The sequence below is a fragment of the Littorina saxatilis genome, linkage group LG2, assembly GCF_037325665.1.
Source record: "Littorina saxatilis isolate snail1 linkage group LG2, US_GU_Lsax_2.0, whole genome shotgun sequence".
NCBI classification, from domain to species: Eukaryota; Metazoa; Mollusca; class Gastropoda; order Littorinimorpha; family Littorinidae; genus Littorina; species Littorina saxatilis.
This window is the reverse complement of record NC_090246.1, coordinates 45,970,106-45,986,677: the sequence shown is the minus strand read 5'-3', so window position 1 is coordinate 45,986,677 and position 16,572 is coordinate 45,970,106. Positions and strand designations below refer to the sequence as shown.

Sequence of the window (16,572 nt, the reverse complement as noted above, 5' to 3'; positions counted from 1 at the left end):
CGTGGGTCGTGTACGACCCATACTTTTTACGTTGAATCCTTCTTGAAAGTATGGGTCGTACACGACTGTACAGTCCAAAGCGTGATCCGGTGAAGGTTAAGTGATTTTATATTCCAAACATTAAAAAGATAGGTTGCTTGACTTGTCCAATCTTACTGCTGTATCTGTTACGTGTGTTTCCTTTCCGTCCTGCGTCACTCCTGTTATCATCTGTAACAGGCATAAGACAATTCATCAGAGTCTGAAGCTGTCATATAGTCATTACTGTTGACAGTAGCCATAAAACTGCACAATACTACATGTATATCATTGACCAGACACATGAAGAAAACAGGACACATTACCTTTTAACTACAAATGAGTATTGCACACAAATGTTTCAGATTTCTTGTTGAAAAGTGACAGGCTAAAATATTCAGGAACATGTATCACAAATAGGTACCTGAATATAGTTTTTTAGCTTGGTCCTGCTCTCCATATCGTTGACCATTTTTGCGTACATTTTTGCGTGCCTGTGTCTTGGCATACTGCAAACAGACAAAAGAGATAAATGAAGCTTGCTCAGAATTAAATTCTTTTATCAGTAAATGTAATATGCACATCGTAAACAATTCACATCATGCCCGTTGCTTTGACTTAAACTGTGAGATTTGTTACCTCACAATACACATGCATAGATACAAACACACCAACTCTCCTCTACACACCCTCTCTCCTCTTTTTTCACAACATTTAAGAACAGTTTGGATATATTCTCCTTGAGAAAATCCTCAGTTCTCTCAAAAATTCCCCTCCCTCCTCCGACCCACCCTACAAACCCTTATCTTGGTTTTCATGGCCTGGCTAATGAAAAAATCTGTGTAGGCTACAACTCACCTATACATTACACAGACAGGAATCATCACAACAGAATAAAGCACATCCATCAATCAATCAAGCAAGTAAGCAATCAATCAACCAACCAATGTGATATATTCTAGTATCTTTTTTAGTGCAATTTTTCATTTTTCGTAATTGTGCTGTATTTTATATCTGTAACCACCCGACACTGCATGGCAGTGTCTTGAGTCCATCAATATATCAAGCAAACAATAATATTGATCCCTCCATCCAACGGCTTAAAAAGTGTTACCTGCTGTGAATAGCCTACTCTCCTCCTGTTGTTCTCAGAAGCGTCGTGCTTCCTGGCCCTGTAAGCTAGATCTGCACCAGGAGCCAAGGGCGGGAGACTGGTGTCGGTGTGCACACTCGTCTTCTCCAGGGTGTTCTGGGACAGGTTATCGTCGCTGAAGATGATGGCCTCGTGGGCAATCCCTCCATCGATCAGTTGGTCGTGCTGGGCCAATCGACTGGTGGTCAAGGTGGGGGCAACAGTGGTGGGAGGCCCTTCAGGGTGGGGCCGGTAAAGAGGACGGTACGTGCTGCTGCCGTTAGGATTGGTGTGGGAGGCAAAGGATTTGTTTTGATCCTGGACTGGACCGTTGGCCCGAACTCGCTTCTTTGCCGCCAGAGCTGCTATGCTGCGAGTGTTTGTCTGGATAACTTCACGGTCCTCAAAGGAGGTTTTAGACTGCCTGGAAGGGGCCACAGGGGGAGGGTACGGTGAGCCTTGTCCGTTGTCTGGGGGAGGATCGTTTCTGTACAAACGGCTTAGCACTTGGGAACGACGCGCATGCTGGGACTTGGCACTCTGAGTGAACACCTTTTCCCCTACATCTCTGAAAAATGGAGAGAGAAAAAATACTGGTGTTACAATGATCACTGAATGTACAAATTAGAAGTTGTGGTCAAAACAACTGTGTCATTGTCAGATGAGATGAAACAGCCTGAAATATAAACACATTCTACCTTGCCCATAATAAAGTTCCACTCAACAGTCGAACACATTTATGTGAATACAGTAGTACCTCTAATTAATGACTTTGAAAATGTAACCAAAATGCGGTCGTTACAATGAGGGGTCAGAATATAGAGTTTTACTTTGTTAGGTCCATGTCGGGGTCAGTCAATGATACGGAATGATATTGGTGTTTTGCTTGATGCCGCCTGCAATGTGATCATGTTCTTCTTCCTTTAAACGATTGTGGTAACTAGTTGATCATCAAATTATGAACCCACACATACATTTTGCTTGTTTAATCCAGCCAAATAACTACTCTGCAGTGAATGTTTGTAATAAACACACTGGGGTCGAATGAAACCTCACACATCGATGACGATACTACTCAGTCTCATACGGGCAAAGTTTGGGTTAAAAACAAAGAACAGTGTCCTACACCCACGGTGCTGACCGTATAACCTTTTGCAGATGTAAAGAGCTGCGGCAGTGTGTTGAAACTGATGCAAAATTGTAGCGAAAAAGTGTCGATTTGACGCTGAACTTTGACTGGTTCCGAAAATGTTATTTTCAATTTCATTTTAAGGGACGTAACTACACTGCCATACTATTGAGTTGAGTAATTTAGGACACTACACTACTGACTCACCTTCATACTTTACTGATGCGATCCTTCTGACAATTTATTGATTGAAACAAATGCGTACAGTGGTACCTACAATGTGTGGCCCCTCTGCCCTTAAAAGGACACATTCTGAGGTCCCTTTGTCCATTATCTCTTCTAAAATAAACCTGTCATGACAGGCCACCTGCAATGTAAGGACACTTTTTGCTGGTCCCAAGGGTGTCCTTTCATTGTAGGTACCACTGTAGTTGCATATCGCGGCACTCGGTCATGGATCGGAAAAGCAAAAATAGAAGAATTAGAAGGAGAAATAATCTGTGAGAGAAAAAAAGGGGTCGTAATGTTGAGGGAGCCGTAAAATACAGGGGTTGTTCTGGGAGGTACCACTGTATTTCCATTTGATTTCTCCATGTTTTGTCTTTTCATGATAACAAATCATGTGAACTTAATCTGACCAACACACACAATTTTCTAACAAACAACTGCGGTTGGTAATGAGATTTGTTCTAAACAAAGAAACTTGAGAAAGACTTACGGATTTCCTTCCACAGCTGGATGATACATAAGACCTGGCAAGGGCTGCACAAAGCAAAACACAACAATGGTCACTCGCATCATATCAAACAGAGATAGGCGTTATAGGCTTTACAGTACTTATGATAGAATGTTTACTCCTATGCCACACAAAACACTTTCGGTTAAGTTTAACAACTGAGCAAAGAAGTATTCATAGTACCTTCTGAATAGGTTTTATCCTCGTTCACATTCTCCCCATATCAGAAAAAAAAGAGAAAGTTCAAATGTTGAAAATGACCTGACAAAACAAGGCCAGGATAACATTATACGTAGACTGTTCCATCATTATTTAGAATCTCTGAAACGGAAACACATACCAACAATCTAACTACGCCTATTTCTAGACCAATCCTTCCCCAACCGACACCCAACTGGCCGTCTTCTCAAACAACCTCAATAAGGCCTGGGACCACGTGACATCAGCTATACCTTGTAAGGCCCTCGTGAAGGCTCAGACAGAGTCTTCAGGGCTCTCTAACCGTGTTTCCGCGGCTGTTTCTTGAAATCCGAAAACATGCTGAACTAGCATGGGGAGATGTCAAGAAAAAAGGGTGGATGCGATAACAGCAGTGCTCCCTTTGGTGCCAAAAAATCTTATTGCGCAAAGGCAGTATGCACAGGTGCGTTGTCATGTTGCAGAATAAGCCCTCGAATACCCGTGTTTGAACGGTGAGTTTGCCAAGCCTCGAATACCCGTGTTTGAACGGTGAGTTTGCCAAGCCTCGAATGCTTTAGGACATTAGTGGTGGACATAGCAGTCAGACGTGACTGTATGCCTGTCCTCAAGAGTCAGTGTCTAAATGCCCTGATCTAGCGACGAAAGATGCCAGCATTTGTTTTTTAGTGCTTCTTGTTATTTGTACTTGGCAGGGGTTGGGTCACCTGGAAACATCCACACAGACGACAGTTATTCGGTTTCAGGGTAGAACTGATAAACAAAGGTTTCATCACCTCTGACGATATTCCGTATGGATTCGGACCAGCCATTGCTGATGTTTTCAAGTATTGTCAGGCACCACTCTGCCCTACCCCTCTTCTTCCCGTCACTGGGTTCATGTGGTACTCAACCGGCATAAATTTGGGGCCATTAAATAATTGTGTGAGATCTCTTCCAATGCAGAGCTTTTAATGCCAAGGGCATATTGCATCTCCCTGATGATAATTCAGGGATCTTTTCTTATTATCTGTTCAACAGCGCTAATGTTTTCGAGGATAACGGATGAAATGAGTAGACCAGGATGGGTATCATTTTCGAGGCTTCATCTACCCGGCTTGAAATTGCTGTACCAGTTTTACAACACGGCTCTACAAAGAGCGTTCATCCCAAAACATTTCACCAAACTTTCATGCAAATCGGCCTCTTTTAACCCTTATTGTGTAGATATTGTATGTCTTGGCTCGGAAATCGCAAGTTTTGAGCTTTATGGCAAATCTCATACATTGTGTGGTCAGTAACGTCCCGAGTCGATTATATGGAAACAAAATAACTCTGGAACGTCATTTTATCTGTCAAGCCTCACGATAGTCCACTATTTGACGGCATGATTTTGTATTTAACATCATATTGCCAGGAGCCTGGATTCTAAATAATAATGGAACAGCCCTTGTATGTATCTTCACAAAGTTCACACTGTAGTCGCCCTACACAAAAGTAATTAAAAAAAAATGCACTTCAAGACAAGGACACAAAAGATAAGTCTAAAGCAGCAAAAGACCAAATTTTTTTTTCTCACTTTTTGGTTTTGTGTTCTGGTGAAGAATTTGTCATTAAGGGCGTGTCTCATACTGTCTTACCTTGGGTATATCTGGCAAAGGGCTGATGGCACTGAACTCCAGGCCGTTCCTGATCATCTCCTCACGATCCTGATGGTACAACTCATACATGTCCTCCAGGTCTTTGGGGCAGTGCACCGAGTGTTCTGCAATGCACAGATATTAGTACAGTTTGTTTGTTTGTTTGTTTGCTTAACGCCCAGCCGACCACGAAGGGCCATATCAGGGCGGTGCTGCTTTGACATATAACGTGCGCCACACACAAGACAGAAGTCGCAGCACAGGCTTCATGTCTCACCCAGTCACATTATTCTGACACCGGACCAACCAGTCCTAGCACTAACCCCATAATGCCAGACGCCAGGTGGAGCAGCCACTAGATTGCCAATTTTAAAGTCTTAGGTATGACCCGGCCGGGGTTCGAACCCACGACCTCCTGATCACGGAGCGGACGCCTTACCACTAGGCCAACCGTGCCGGTATTAGTACAGTGGTACATGATCATTTTGAGAAAAAATTCATCCACTGATGGTCAGTCGTTTGTCGTTACAGCCAGGGAGCGTAATATAGCGGTGAAAAATAGTTAACAGAAGGAGAAATAATGCATCAGAGTAAAATGGTTTGTAATGTTGAGGGAACAGTAAAATAGAAGGGTTGTTTTGGGAGGTATTACTCTAACATGATTAATATAACCTTCTTGAAACACTTCTATGGTGTTCTGAGATGTAAAGACATTAGTGTTTATATAAATGTCAGTCTCCCGGGTACACTTCTGTTGGTGTTCTGTGATGTAAAGACATTAGTGTCAATATAAATGTCAGTCTCCCTGGTACAGTTCTGTTGGTGTTCTGTGATGTATAAAGATCAAGACTACATTCAGACATTTTCCTTGGTACAGATTTCTCCTGTGTTTTGTTTGTTTGTTTGTTTGCTTCTTTTTATCAGCCTACCACGGGCGCAGTGGCGTGGTGGTAAGACGTCGGCCTTCTTATCGGAAGGTCGTGAGTTTGAATCCCGGTCGCTGCCGCCTGGTGGGTTAAAAGTGGAGATTTTGCCGATCTCCCAGGTCAACTTATGTGCAGACCTGCTAGTGACTTAACCCCCTTCGTTTGTACATGCAAGCACAAGACCAAGTGCACACGGAAAAGATCCTGTAATCCATGTCAGAGTTCGGTGGGTTATAGAAACACGAAAATACCCAGCATGCCTACTCAAGCGCCATTAATAGTCAGAATGTTGACCCTGGGCGTCTAATGGAAGAAGAAGTCTACAAGTGCATGAAGGAGGGTCAGCACTGTTAATAATAACATACATTCAGCAGTATTAAACCTCACATAGACCGGTCTGCAAATTATCTGAACAAAACATCTTGCAAGGGAGTAATAACATATGTTTTACGGCAACTACATGTATATTAAAAGTCCGATAGTTTTTAGGAAAATTCACTTACTGTTCAGTACACAAGACACAAACTCTCAACTCAAGTTTTATTTCACTCATCACTCATATGGAACTTTTTCAACAGATGAACTCTCCGACAACGGCAATGGTAACTCACCATCCAGAAGGTCTCGCTGGCGCCTGATGAGGTCATCGATGAGGCTGCGATTGTTGAACAGGCGAGAGATGACCATGTCTTTCTTCTTGATCTGGAAGTCGCGCAGGAGGCTGGCTGACTGAGACTCCAGGTTCTCTATCTCCAGCTGGTGAACCTTGCACAGCAGTCGTACCACCTCCTGCTGATCAGCTCCGCTCACTCGCATCGGAATCATCTGCACGTCACCAACATCCAATATCAACAATCAGGCAATTCAATCTGAACATACTTGAAGCCGCCTTACAAGAACCCCTGATTAAAGACTCTACCACACCCCCCCTCACCCATCACCCTTTTAAGATCCCACTAATTTTCTGTTCAAAAGCTCTGCAAATTTACCTTTATTTTAAAGGCACAGTAAGCCTCCCGTAAACCATCACAGATACTGTCAGGCTTTTACACACAGTACAAACACCCTTCCATTTGAACGCTCACCAAACGGGAACATCCTAGGTGCCCTACGTAAAGAGCGAGCAATTTTCAAAGAATTTATTTTTGCGTGGTTTATCTTACCCATAAGCCATCGTGAACCAGTGTGATCCAGTTTCCCTTTTTCACAATGCAGTCGTCAGTTTGTAATTTGAATGCGGCTCGCTGTGAGCTTATCTGCAATAGCACGTTATTATGTACCTCTGACTTTTTACGAAACAAACGAATGTGGTTCGTAAGAACTCTAGCGATGGCTTTTGACTGCCTTTAAACCGCCGTCTGCTATGAAAACCACGACCTTGCGTGACCTTGCTTCCGGGCTTTTCTTTTTTCAAACTTTCAAAACTTCGAATTGTACTGATCTTGTCTTGATGAAAAAAGAATTCTTTTATGATTTAAGAATGTTTGTGTAACAAGCTGTCAATTTATTATTTAGATTTTAAAAATTAGGTCTAGCGCCAAAACGCACCACGGTCCGATTCATTCTGATAATCATCGCTCCACGGCTATCGCCAGTTGAAGGGAAGTAACTCATTTTTGACCTGAGTTCAGGATGGGTCCGATTGAGATGGAGACAATCCGAAAAATTAATTCTTTGAAAATTGCTCGCTCTTTACGTAGGGCACCTGGGATGTTCCCGTTCGGTGAGTGTTTAAATGAAAGGGTGTTTGTACCGTGTGTAAAAGCCTGACAGTATCTGTGATGGTTTACGGGAGGCTTACTGTGCCTTTAAGGCATCCTCCCGATTTCATAGATTTTGGGTGGTCCTAAAAGGAGGGTCCCACTGTACATGTATGAAAGAAGATGGCAGGCGTTTGCTCATGCAACGCTTATTGTCTCAGGAACCAGGACAGTGGTTCCACATAGCTCTCATACTTACTGCTTTGTTTAGAGCACTTACTTCCATGCGTTATTTGATCCTGGATGAATCTGTAAACGTTTGCTACCAAACTGAATGCTTGCCGTCCAAAAGGCAGCATAGGTCTCTTGGTCAAGTCCATTTCATGAGCTTGATGATGATAAGCTCTTTGTAAGAATAGACTGTTTACTCATCAAAAGATAAATGTTTTTTGTTTTTTTCTTTACACAAAGGAAACGATAGCAAAATATGCTCAGCTCATGTTTCTCTCCCCTCTTCTCTTTCAGTGATCAAATACATTCGTTGTTGCAGACATACCTGGCCATTTCTCTTAATTTCTTTTCTGCATGAAAAGCAGTAGTGTGTGTTTGAGAGACTATGGACCCCTCTGATCTTTTTTGTGTCCATCTGCAGCCAATCACTTACCTCATGTTATTAATATTTAACAGCAGAAATTTTCTCACATGCATTCTCACATGATGAACCATGCTAAACAAACATTTTCACTTCGTTGCTTTTCCTTGGCCCGGAGAGAGCGACAAGCTGCAGACTGAGAATCAACATCAAACTGAGAGGAAATCATAAAAGCACAGTTGACACAAAATAAGTGATGCAATTTTTCTGGATTCTTCATTAATTTGACCACAAAAGAATTTCAAGCAAGCTCAGGTCAGAATGGCATACTGAGAGAGTGGGTGTTGCCTACTCAGAGCTCAGTTATTAATTCAACAAATTTCCATTGACTGCTCACCTCGGCCAGTTTGCGCGTCTTGCTCTGTGCTACCTCCAGCTCTTTTTGCACGGTGGTGATGACGCGCTGTGTTTTGTGCTTCTCGTCGTGCAGCACCTTCAGCTCGTCTCGCGCCACTCGCACCTCCTCCGAGTCCACCCTGCCATCTTCCCCAGCCAGCTCCAGTGCCTTCTCATCCTCTGCAAGAGTTGAAGAAATAAACAGTGTGAATGATTCTGTTCTACTGCAGAGATATGCCTCTCCATGTAATGAACAATTCTTAGTTTAACCACAGAGATGGACATGTCTCCAAAAAGTTGAAGAAATAAACAAACATGAACAGGGATATGCCTTTACAAAAGGCAAGGAAATGAACAAATAGGAACAACTGAGCTAAGCTGAGCTAAGGAAATGAACAATGTGGACAATTGTTAAATTTTACTGCAGATATAGGCTTCTACAAATATTGAATAAAAATAAAAAGTAACGGTATTTATATGGCGCAAATCCTAACAGTTGTCAGCTTCTTACAAAATAATCATTAAAAAAAGAACATGAACAAACATGAACAATTCTTAGTTGTGTTGCAGAAATATAAAGAAGTCCTTGCATTCACTTACAAAGTACATAGGAGATTTGAGTGTACACAAATTTAAAGATTCATTGTGAAACTGGGGTTGCTAAAACAACACATACTAGATCAGGGGAGATGGGGGTGGACACAAAACAAACAAATACTAGGTCTTATTCAGGGAAGGTTGGGTGGGGGAGGGACAAGGGGGAGGAAAATAAAACTGTTTCTCACCAAGGTATCTGTTGTCACCATCTAGATTTGACAACTCTCCTCTTCTCCTGCCCTGGTTAGCCTCAAATCTGAGGATACAATTTTTAAATGTTTTACTCACTGATCTCTATAACAAAGGCTTACACATATTTTCATTCTGCTTTCATCCCTGTCTTAGCATTTTCTCTAAAAAAAAAAAAACCACACACAAAGAGTCCATTGTGCTATCAATGATGTCTTCAAACACACACATCAGATACACAGATACACACACACACTAACAAGACACACACACACACACCCAAATGACACAGTCACACAGATGGACAGACACAGTCACACACATACACAGATGGACTGACACACACACACACACACATACACAGATGGACAGACACAGTCACACACATACACAGATGGACTGACACACACACACACACACACACACACACACACACACACACACACACAATGCAGCAGTACTTACTCGGTGACAATGAGCTGGTTGCGGCTTGTTTCCAAGCTGACCTCCATGGAGGCATTGCTCAGCTCCATGAGTGTTCGTCGCAGTTCCATCTGGTCTTTGAAGCTTGTCAGCAGCTGCTCTTTGAACCGTGTTAATTCTTGGCGGTCCATGTCCAACCGTGACCCTAGTACTTCAGCTGTGAAGAGAGCACGATTGGTTTAACCAGTGTGTGAGAGAAAGGGGAAGAAAGACAGAGACTCATCAAACTTCCATTATCAGCTAGAACTGGTGTGGGCCTTTTCAAAGGAATACTCTTAAACTGCTTAAGCACCCACTTCTCACCCATGAATGCACATGTGTCTGTCATCATGCCCCCCCCCCCCCCCCCCCCCCCCCAACCTCATAAACCTATCATCTATTCCATGCAGATTTTTTCGCCAAAGAGGACATAATCTACACTTTTCCAGTACATGAACGTTACTCCACAATCCTAACATCAACTATCCATCCCACAAATGTAAACGGCACACAGAGGTCAAACTAACTTTGAGTGATTTGCATTAGCAAAACAGCACCTCCAAAAAGCAGTATTTACACAGAATTTTTCAATAAGCACAACCCCCGGGTCACATCTAGATCACATGAGTGCTGCATCGCAACCCATCACTTTTCACCTCACGGCACTTAAAGCTTACACTGCACAGCCTGGATGTTGGCGTGAGACCTGGTGCCATTGTCCTGCAGCCTGTTACGTAGCACCATGATCTCCTCTCTCAGCTCAGTGATGATGTTGGTGTACTGCGCGATGTGATAAGCCACGTCCGTCACATTGCGTCGCACCTGCTCAAACAGTGAACAAATCGTCGCTGTAATTCACAAACCTCGTAACTCAATTTTTGAGGTTTTGGAACTAAAACAATAGCTAGTTCCAAAAAACAAGAAAGGTAAGTTGTTGGAAGGTTTGTTATTGACAAAACAATACGTTACAGTCACAAATATATCGATCCAACGGTCTTTTAAGTGTACAGAAAAACAATTAGCAACAAGAACTTAGCTAGACTGAATGTTCGTCCACTTGCTGGGAAGTCACAAGCGAATGCATGGTTATATCAGTCTCTTTATTATATATCTATTTTAAGGAGTCTCTTTGTTCTTGGACTTTTTTTAATAGTTAGCTCCCTTATTTTGTTGGCCCATGTGGTGAGAAAATCTCGTATCTCCAGCTGCTTTTTAAAGTGAGAAAAAGTTCTTGAGAAGAAAACTCGTATTTTCATTTGTTTCAAGGGAGCGCCAAAAAACCCTGCTTACGAGGTTTTTGTGCCACACATGGACCGAAAGTATGTAATAACATGAATTGTAATTCAATCAAGTTGGCGTTTTAATGAAACAGATCCTTTGATTGGTCAGAATGCCCCAACTCATTAAAAATTACCGGTCATTAATTGTCGATAACAACTCGCTTAACAACCTGCTGGCGAGGCGCATTGATACAACCTCAACTAATCTCGGTTAGCTTTGAGGGTCATTTTACAAGTAGGAAATATGAAGGCCAACGAAATACTGAGACAATAAGGTATGCGAAGTGATGACGTCGAATACGTGACGTAAGTTGATGCATGAATTCTTCCGGACTACGTCAGTCAATTCCAAAGATCGCTTTTGTGAGGAAAAGAATTTGTTTTAGAGTTTGCTGTCCAGAAACCCGTCAAAATGTATGTGAAAGAAAAACAAGACGCGAAGCCTTCAAGGCTCACGTAAGAAATAGACAAACAGTAACACAAACTCAATCACTCCGTCACACATACACACACACAGTGACACACACACACACAGTAAGCATAGGTGACACTGTGCAAGAAAGCGAGACACTAGATCTAGATCTGTCTGTCTGCATGTAGCCTACTTACAGGGACACGACTAAGAGTAATACCTAATATTCTGGACTCGCAACGAAATATACAAACAAATGACAATGAACAACACTTCGACCTAATGGTCTTCAACAGGTTAAAAAAAAAATGAAAACAACAATACAAATATCAAAACGACTTATCAGAGAAGATGATGTCCTCCAAGCGCAAAAGAAGGGGGAAAGGGAGATAAATCAAAAAGAAAAATGAGCAATGAAAAATGAAACCAAAACGAAACAAACCAGAATAATAACGCTTGAAGGGCCTGAAGTTGAAGAGAGAGAGAGAGAGAGAGAGAGAGAGAGAGAGAGAGAGAGAGAGAGAGAGAGAGAGAGAGAGAGAGAGAGAGAGAGAGAGAGAGAGAGAGAGAGAGAGAGAGAGAGAGGGAGAGAGAGAGAGAGAGAGAGAGAGAGAGAGAGAGAGAGAGAGACAGAGAGAGAGACAGAGAGAGAGAGAGAGAGAGAGAGAGAGTCAACAATCTACGACACGACTGCCAACTAGTCTCGGCCCGCTCAAAAAACCAGAAATATGAAATATGGCCACTGAAGGTTAGGTGACAAACGGAAAATAACTATTTCTGGATGACAACTTTGGATAAAAAGATCCTATTTTGGATGAAAAGCTCCTATCTCTCAATATTTTCTCAGTTGTATCGAATATCATTAACCAGACCTGTTTACCCCTAAAACATTGCATGTGTATTTTCTGGGAGCAAAAGGAGGCAAATGTGTAGTTTTGTAATTGAATGTGTAGAATTTCTCGTCGACCTATCACAACAACAAGAACAATGATTGCTACTTTTTACCACATGTATTGATTGACTGACGGAAAAATGGGAATTGCAGACAGTGCAATGAGCATGATGTTTTCCTTTCCGCGAAGACAAGGCATGGGTAGTCCTGATGATATTTTGGCAGAAAGACTTGGTTCGGCGCATTGCTCGTCTTTTTCTTTTTGGTCGGTGGCCTTTCGGAGTCATTTTCTTCACAGTTCTCATCTTCACTTTCGTGTGCTCTGCGTTCAGCCATTGTGTCGAAACGCCCGCATGGTTTGGCAGTAACGCTTTCAGTTGTGCCCGGCATTTGCTTGGAGAAGCCTATTCGGCATTAACAAGCTACAACGCAACGCCCGTGGGCGCTTTACGCGCTGCACGCAGCAAACGACTGCTGGCCGAAAACATGGATTGGAAAATGGATCGGTCAAGGGAGATGAAGAAAATTACGGATTGTGATATGAGGGGTTTTCAATTTTGGGGCAAAAATGAAAAAAAAAATTGGGGGGGAATAATCTTCACCAAAGGAATCAGCAATAATTTTATGTTGAACTATACACATTGGGTATTCCATAGGTCGCTTCTTGCCACTTTTACAAAACTATGTGAAGAAATATAAAAATGTGAAAAAATGTACACATGTGAAAATGTCCGTCGTGTCACGGACAAGTTTTTTTTATTTTCTTTATGATAAATTTAATCACTCAGTCCATTTCTTTTCAGTTACACAACACACAGATCAGCCTTCAATGGAATAAATCAAAATATGTGGGTTTTGTTTTAAAGAAAGTGCATTGATTACAGAAAATGATAGAGTAGAAAGAAAAAGTAATAAATCACAGCACACGTCAACACACATAAAACTGAAACAAATGCACACATTTATGTGAAACTTTTTTTTACTAGTAACTCTGAACGATGGCAACAATCACCCAAAACCCTTGATTATGAAACAACATCTTTGGTTTGCAAATTAAGCCTTAGTGTGCAGTGTGACACGATGGACACGCTCGTGACACGATGGACACGCTCGTGACACGATAGACATTTGCACATACAAAAGGAAGCAAGTTTGAAAATTACATTTTTTTTTTAAATTGGGTATTAAACTAAGCAAACAAAAAGCAGAATTGGAATGCCTTTCCACATGGCATTTTTATAAAACTGAACGAGTCAAGAGGAACGACTGAAAAAGTGTAAAGGTAACCGTCTTTGAACTTAATGTCTGTTATGATAGCGAGCTCTAGGTTGAGTGAACACATTAGACTGCAACGGGGTGTGTCTCCGGAAAAGCTTCTCTTGCACATGATTCCATACAAATAGATCTACAGTGTAATGATCAGAGAAGCCATCTTTTTTAACTGGCTCAGAGATGACAGCCAGAATATCTTCATAGTGTGTCCTTCATTCTTGGTGAAAAGAAACAAGTGTCCTTTCCAAGTTGGTGCAAGCAGTCCACCAGGTATTCTCCATTGTCAACGTCTACCACTAGACCGGGATATGCCATCTTGTCGTAAGCGACAAACACCCAACGCCCAAGATAATCTTCCGGTCGAATTCCTTCTACACTCTTCAAAAAAAGTTATAACTTTTTTACAAGCACGCCACACATAACAGACAAGACCGAATTCTTTCTTTTTTTAAAAATTATATAATTGAACAACCAAGGCGTAATGACAAACAAAGCAAAGATCGAACGCGGCAGCGACAATTTAGCTAGAGTGTGTCAAACGTGACAACCCTCGAAAATGGAATTCACAACAATGTGAATCAGTGTCAATAACGCGTGTGCCCTCCGTTGTGTGCCAGGCATTCAACACATCGTTGGCGCATGGAGTGGATCAGGCTGCATATGTATGCTCTGGGAACTCCATTCCACTCCTGCTGGAGCCATTGCAGCAGTTGACCCAGATTGGCAGGAGGAGGGTGATGTTGCTGTACCCGACAACAAAGCTCGTCCCACATGTGCTCTATGGGGTTCAGGTCCGAGCTGTTGGCTGGCCACATCATCCTGTTGACCCTGGCCTGCTGGATGAAGGTGTTTACAGCTGCAGAGCGATGGGGAGGTGCGTTGTCATCCTGAAGAATCGCACGAGGGCCGATCGCTTGGAGGGCTGGAATGACCAGGGGTTGCAGGATCTCATTCTGGTAGCGGACAACGGTCAAGTTGCCCACTACATGGTACAGAGGTGTCCTTTGACGTGTGCTGATCCCTCCCCAGACCATCACAGAGCCTCCGCCAAAACGCTGTCGTTCCAGAACAGCGCCTTCTGCGAAGCGCTCTCCGCGACGCCTTCACACTCGGATGCGACCATCAGCAGGTTCCAAGCAAAAGCGGGACTCATCTGTAAACAACACCTGAGCCCACTGCTGACGTTGCCACCTCACATGTTGAGTGCACCAGGCTCGGCGAGCTGCTCGGTGATTAGCAGTCAGGGTTGTTCCTCGGACTGGACGCCTTGCACGCAAGCCAAAGTTGTGTAAGCGGTTTCGGATCGTCTGACCACTAACAACAGTGTTGCCGTGGTAGCTTGTAGGCGTTGCCTAATGTTGTTTGCCGTAGCCATTCTTTGTTGCATGGCCTGCCTCTGAATGAAGCGATCCTCTCTTTGTGTGGTGACTCTGGGCCGACGAGAACGTTGTCGCTCCTGCACTCTTCCAGCTGCGTGGAATCTCTGTTTTAGTCTAATGATGACAGAGGGAGCCACTGCAAGCCTTGGGGCCACTTGCCTGGCAGCAACACTGTCTTGTAGCCATCCTATTGCCCTTGCTCTATCCAAATTGCTCAGTTTTCTTCGTGGGGGCATGTTGCTACTGTGCATAATTGTGTCAGCGTGTCAACCTTTAAATACAAGGTGGTGAGCGATGTTAATAGCCAGGACCCTGTTGTAGCACGTGCATCACAACCTTTTGCCCTGGCATGCGTTCCGCAAAATTCATGGGGCTATAAAAAACCACCCTTTTTCTACCAAAATGCAGAAACTTTTGAGAAGTCACACAAAGGGAAATAACTCTGCCTGCCAAACAAAATTCTAGGTCAAGACTCATTGTTCATTTGTTAATTCAAACACATTAATCTTTTGATTATTATGTCGATGTTTAATTTTTTGGCAATTTTTTATAATTAGATCCGTTTTTTCAACCGATCCTTAACTTTTTTTGAAGAGTGTATGTATCACTAGATCTACATGCTTACATTGTCAGGTGTATAGCTAGCCCATTTCATCGCCTATACATAAATAACTGAATTACATCCAACAAGACACACGAATATGTCCGTTGTGTCGCAATTGTGTCCGTCGTGTCACGACTGAGATCGTGACACGATGGACCGTGACACGATGGACAAATTTCAACAAAAAAAATTATGAATGCTCCCTGTTCCAAATTTGATTGCAATTTCAAATCTAGATAGTTAAGTGTCCCAAAGTCCCATGTATTGAATGTGATTTGAGCACATTTCAAGTTTTAATCACTATCACACACCCCGTGACACGATGGACATAAAATATTTTTAATACTCACTTTGACAACTTCAGGACACCAATAAAATAAGACGTAAAGGCCACGCGGCGATAGGTTTTTCCTGAAAGGAGGCGACAAAAGGGACGCGATCTTGGTTACATTTAAAATTACGAAAAAAGGGACCCGTCATTGTTTTTCAGTCGCGTTCAGTAAACGTGACACGACGGACATAAAAAGTGAAGACAGCATTTTTTGCTCTTTTATTTTCGTTTCATAAATAAAGTATAAAAGGACATTAAAAAAGCTGCTCACAGATCGGTTAGTGTTCTAAAAAACAATTTTTTGAATATTTTTTCATTCATGTACGATTTTTTTCTGACGATCTACAGACATTTGAAATTTTGCCTTCTAACCAAAAGACACCCATTTTTTGACACCCTCGCTTACTATTTGACCTTAAAAGGTATAAGGTAAACACACAAATAACGCAAAACTCTTGACCAGTTTGCGAAGGACATTTTGAAGAAGACATTAACCCGAATTTCAGTACAATCGGAGCACTGTGTGAAGCTCTGAATTTTGTTGAAGTTGAAAGACACGTTTTTGCCTCAAAATTGAAAAACCGTCATATGCGTAGCCGAAACAATACCGTTTGCGTGCAGGGACGGGGCGGTGTGAGAGCACAACGGGACAAGGAACAGGTGTAAAGACGAAAAAAAAAAAAAAAAAAAAAAAAAAAAATTGTAAAT

At 42.4% G+C, this 16,572-nt stretch overlaps 1 protein-coding gene across 1 annotated transcript in view; it reads right to left on the bottom strand.

Annotated features, from left to right (window-relative positions):
- Positions 1 to 16,572, bottom strand: part of LOC138955353 (kinesin-like protein KIF19) — a 56,987-nt gene that overhangs the window by 8,663 nt on the left and 31,752 nt on the right. Inside the window, exons 9-18 of the mRNA XM_070326972.1 lie at positions 10,372 to 10,516; positions 9,698 to 9,872; positions 9,232 to 9,299; positions 8,448 to 8,626; positions 6,370 to 6,583; positions 4,833 to 4,957; positions 2,998 to 3,041; positions 1,133 to 1,718; positions 443 to 527; positions 157 to 210 (exon numbers count right to left, since the gene is read on the bottom strand). Of these exons, the coding sequence (XP_070183073.1) occupies positions 157 to 210; positions 443 to 527; positions 1,133 to 1,718; positions 2,998 to 3,041; positions 4,833 to 4,957; positions 6,370 to 6,583; positions 8,448 to 8,626; positions 9,232 to 9,299; positions 9,698 to 9,872; positions 10,372 to 10,516 (1,675 nt within the window). The remainder of the gene's footprint in view (positions 1 to 156; positions 211 to 442; positions 528 to 1,132; positions 1,719 to 2,997; positions 3,042 to 4,832; positions 4,958 to 6,369; positions 6,584 to 8,447; positions 8,627 to 9,231; positions 9,300 to 9,697; positions 9,873 to 10,371; positions 10,517 to 16,572) is intronic.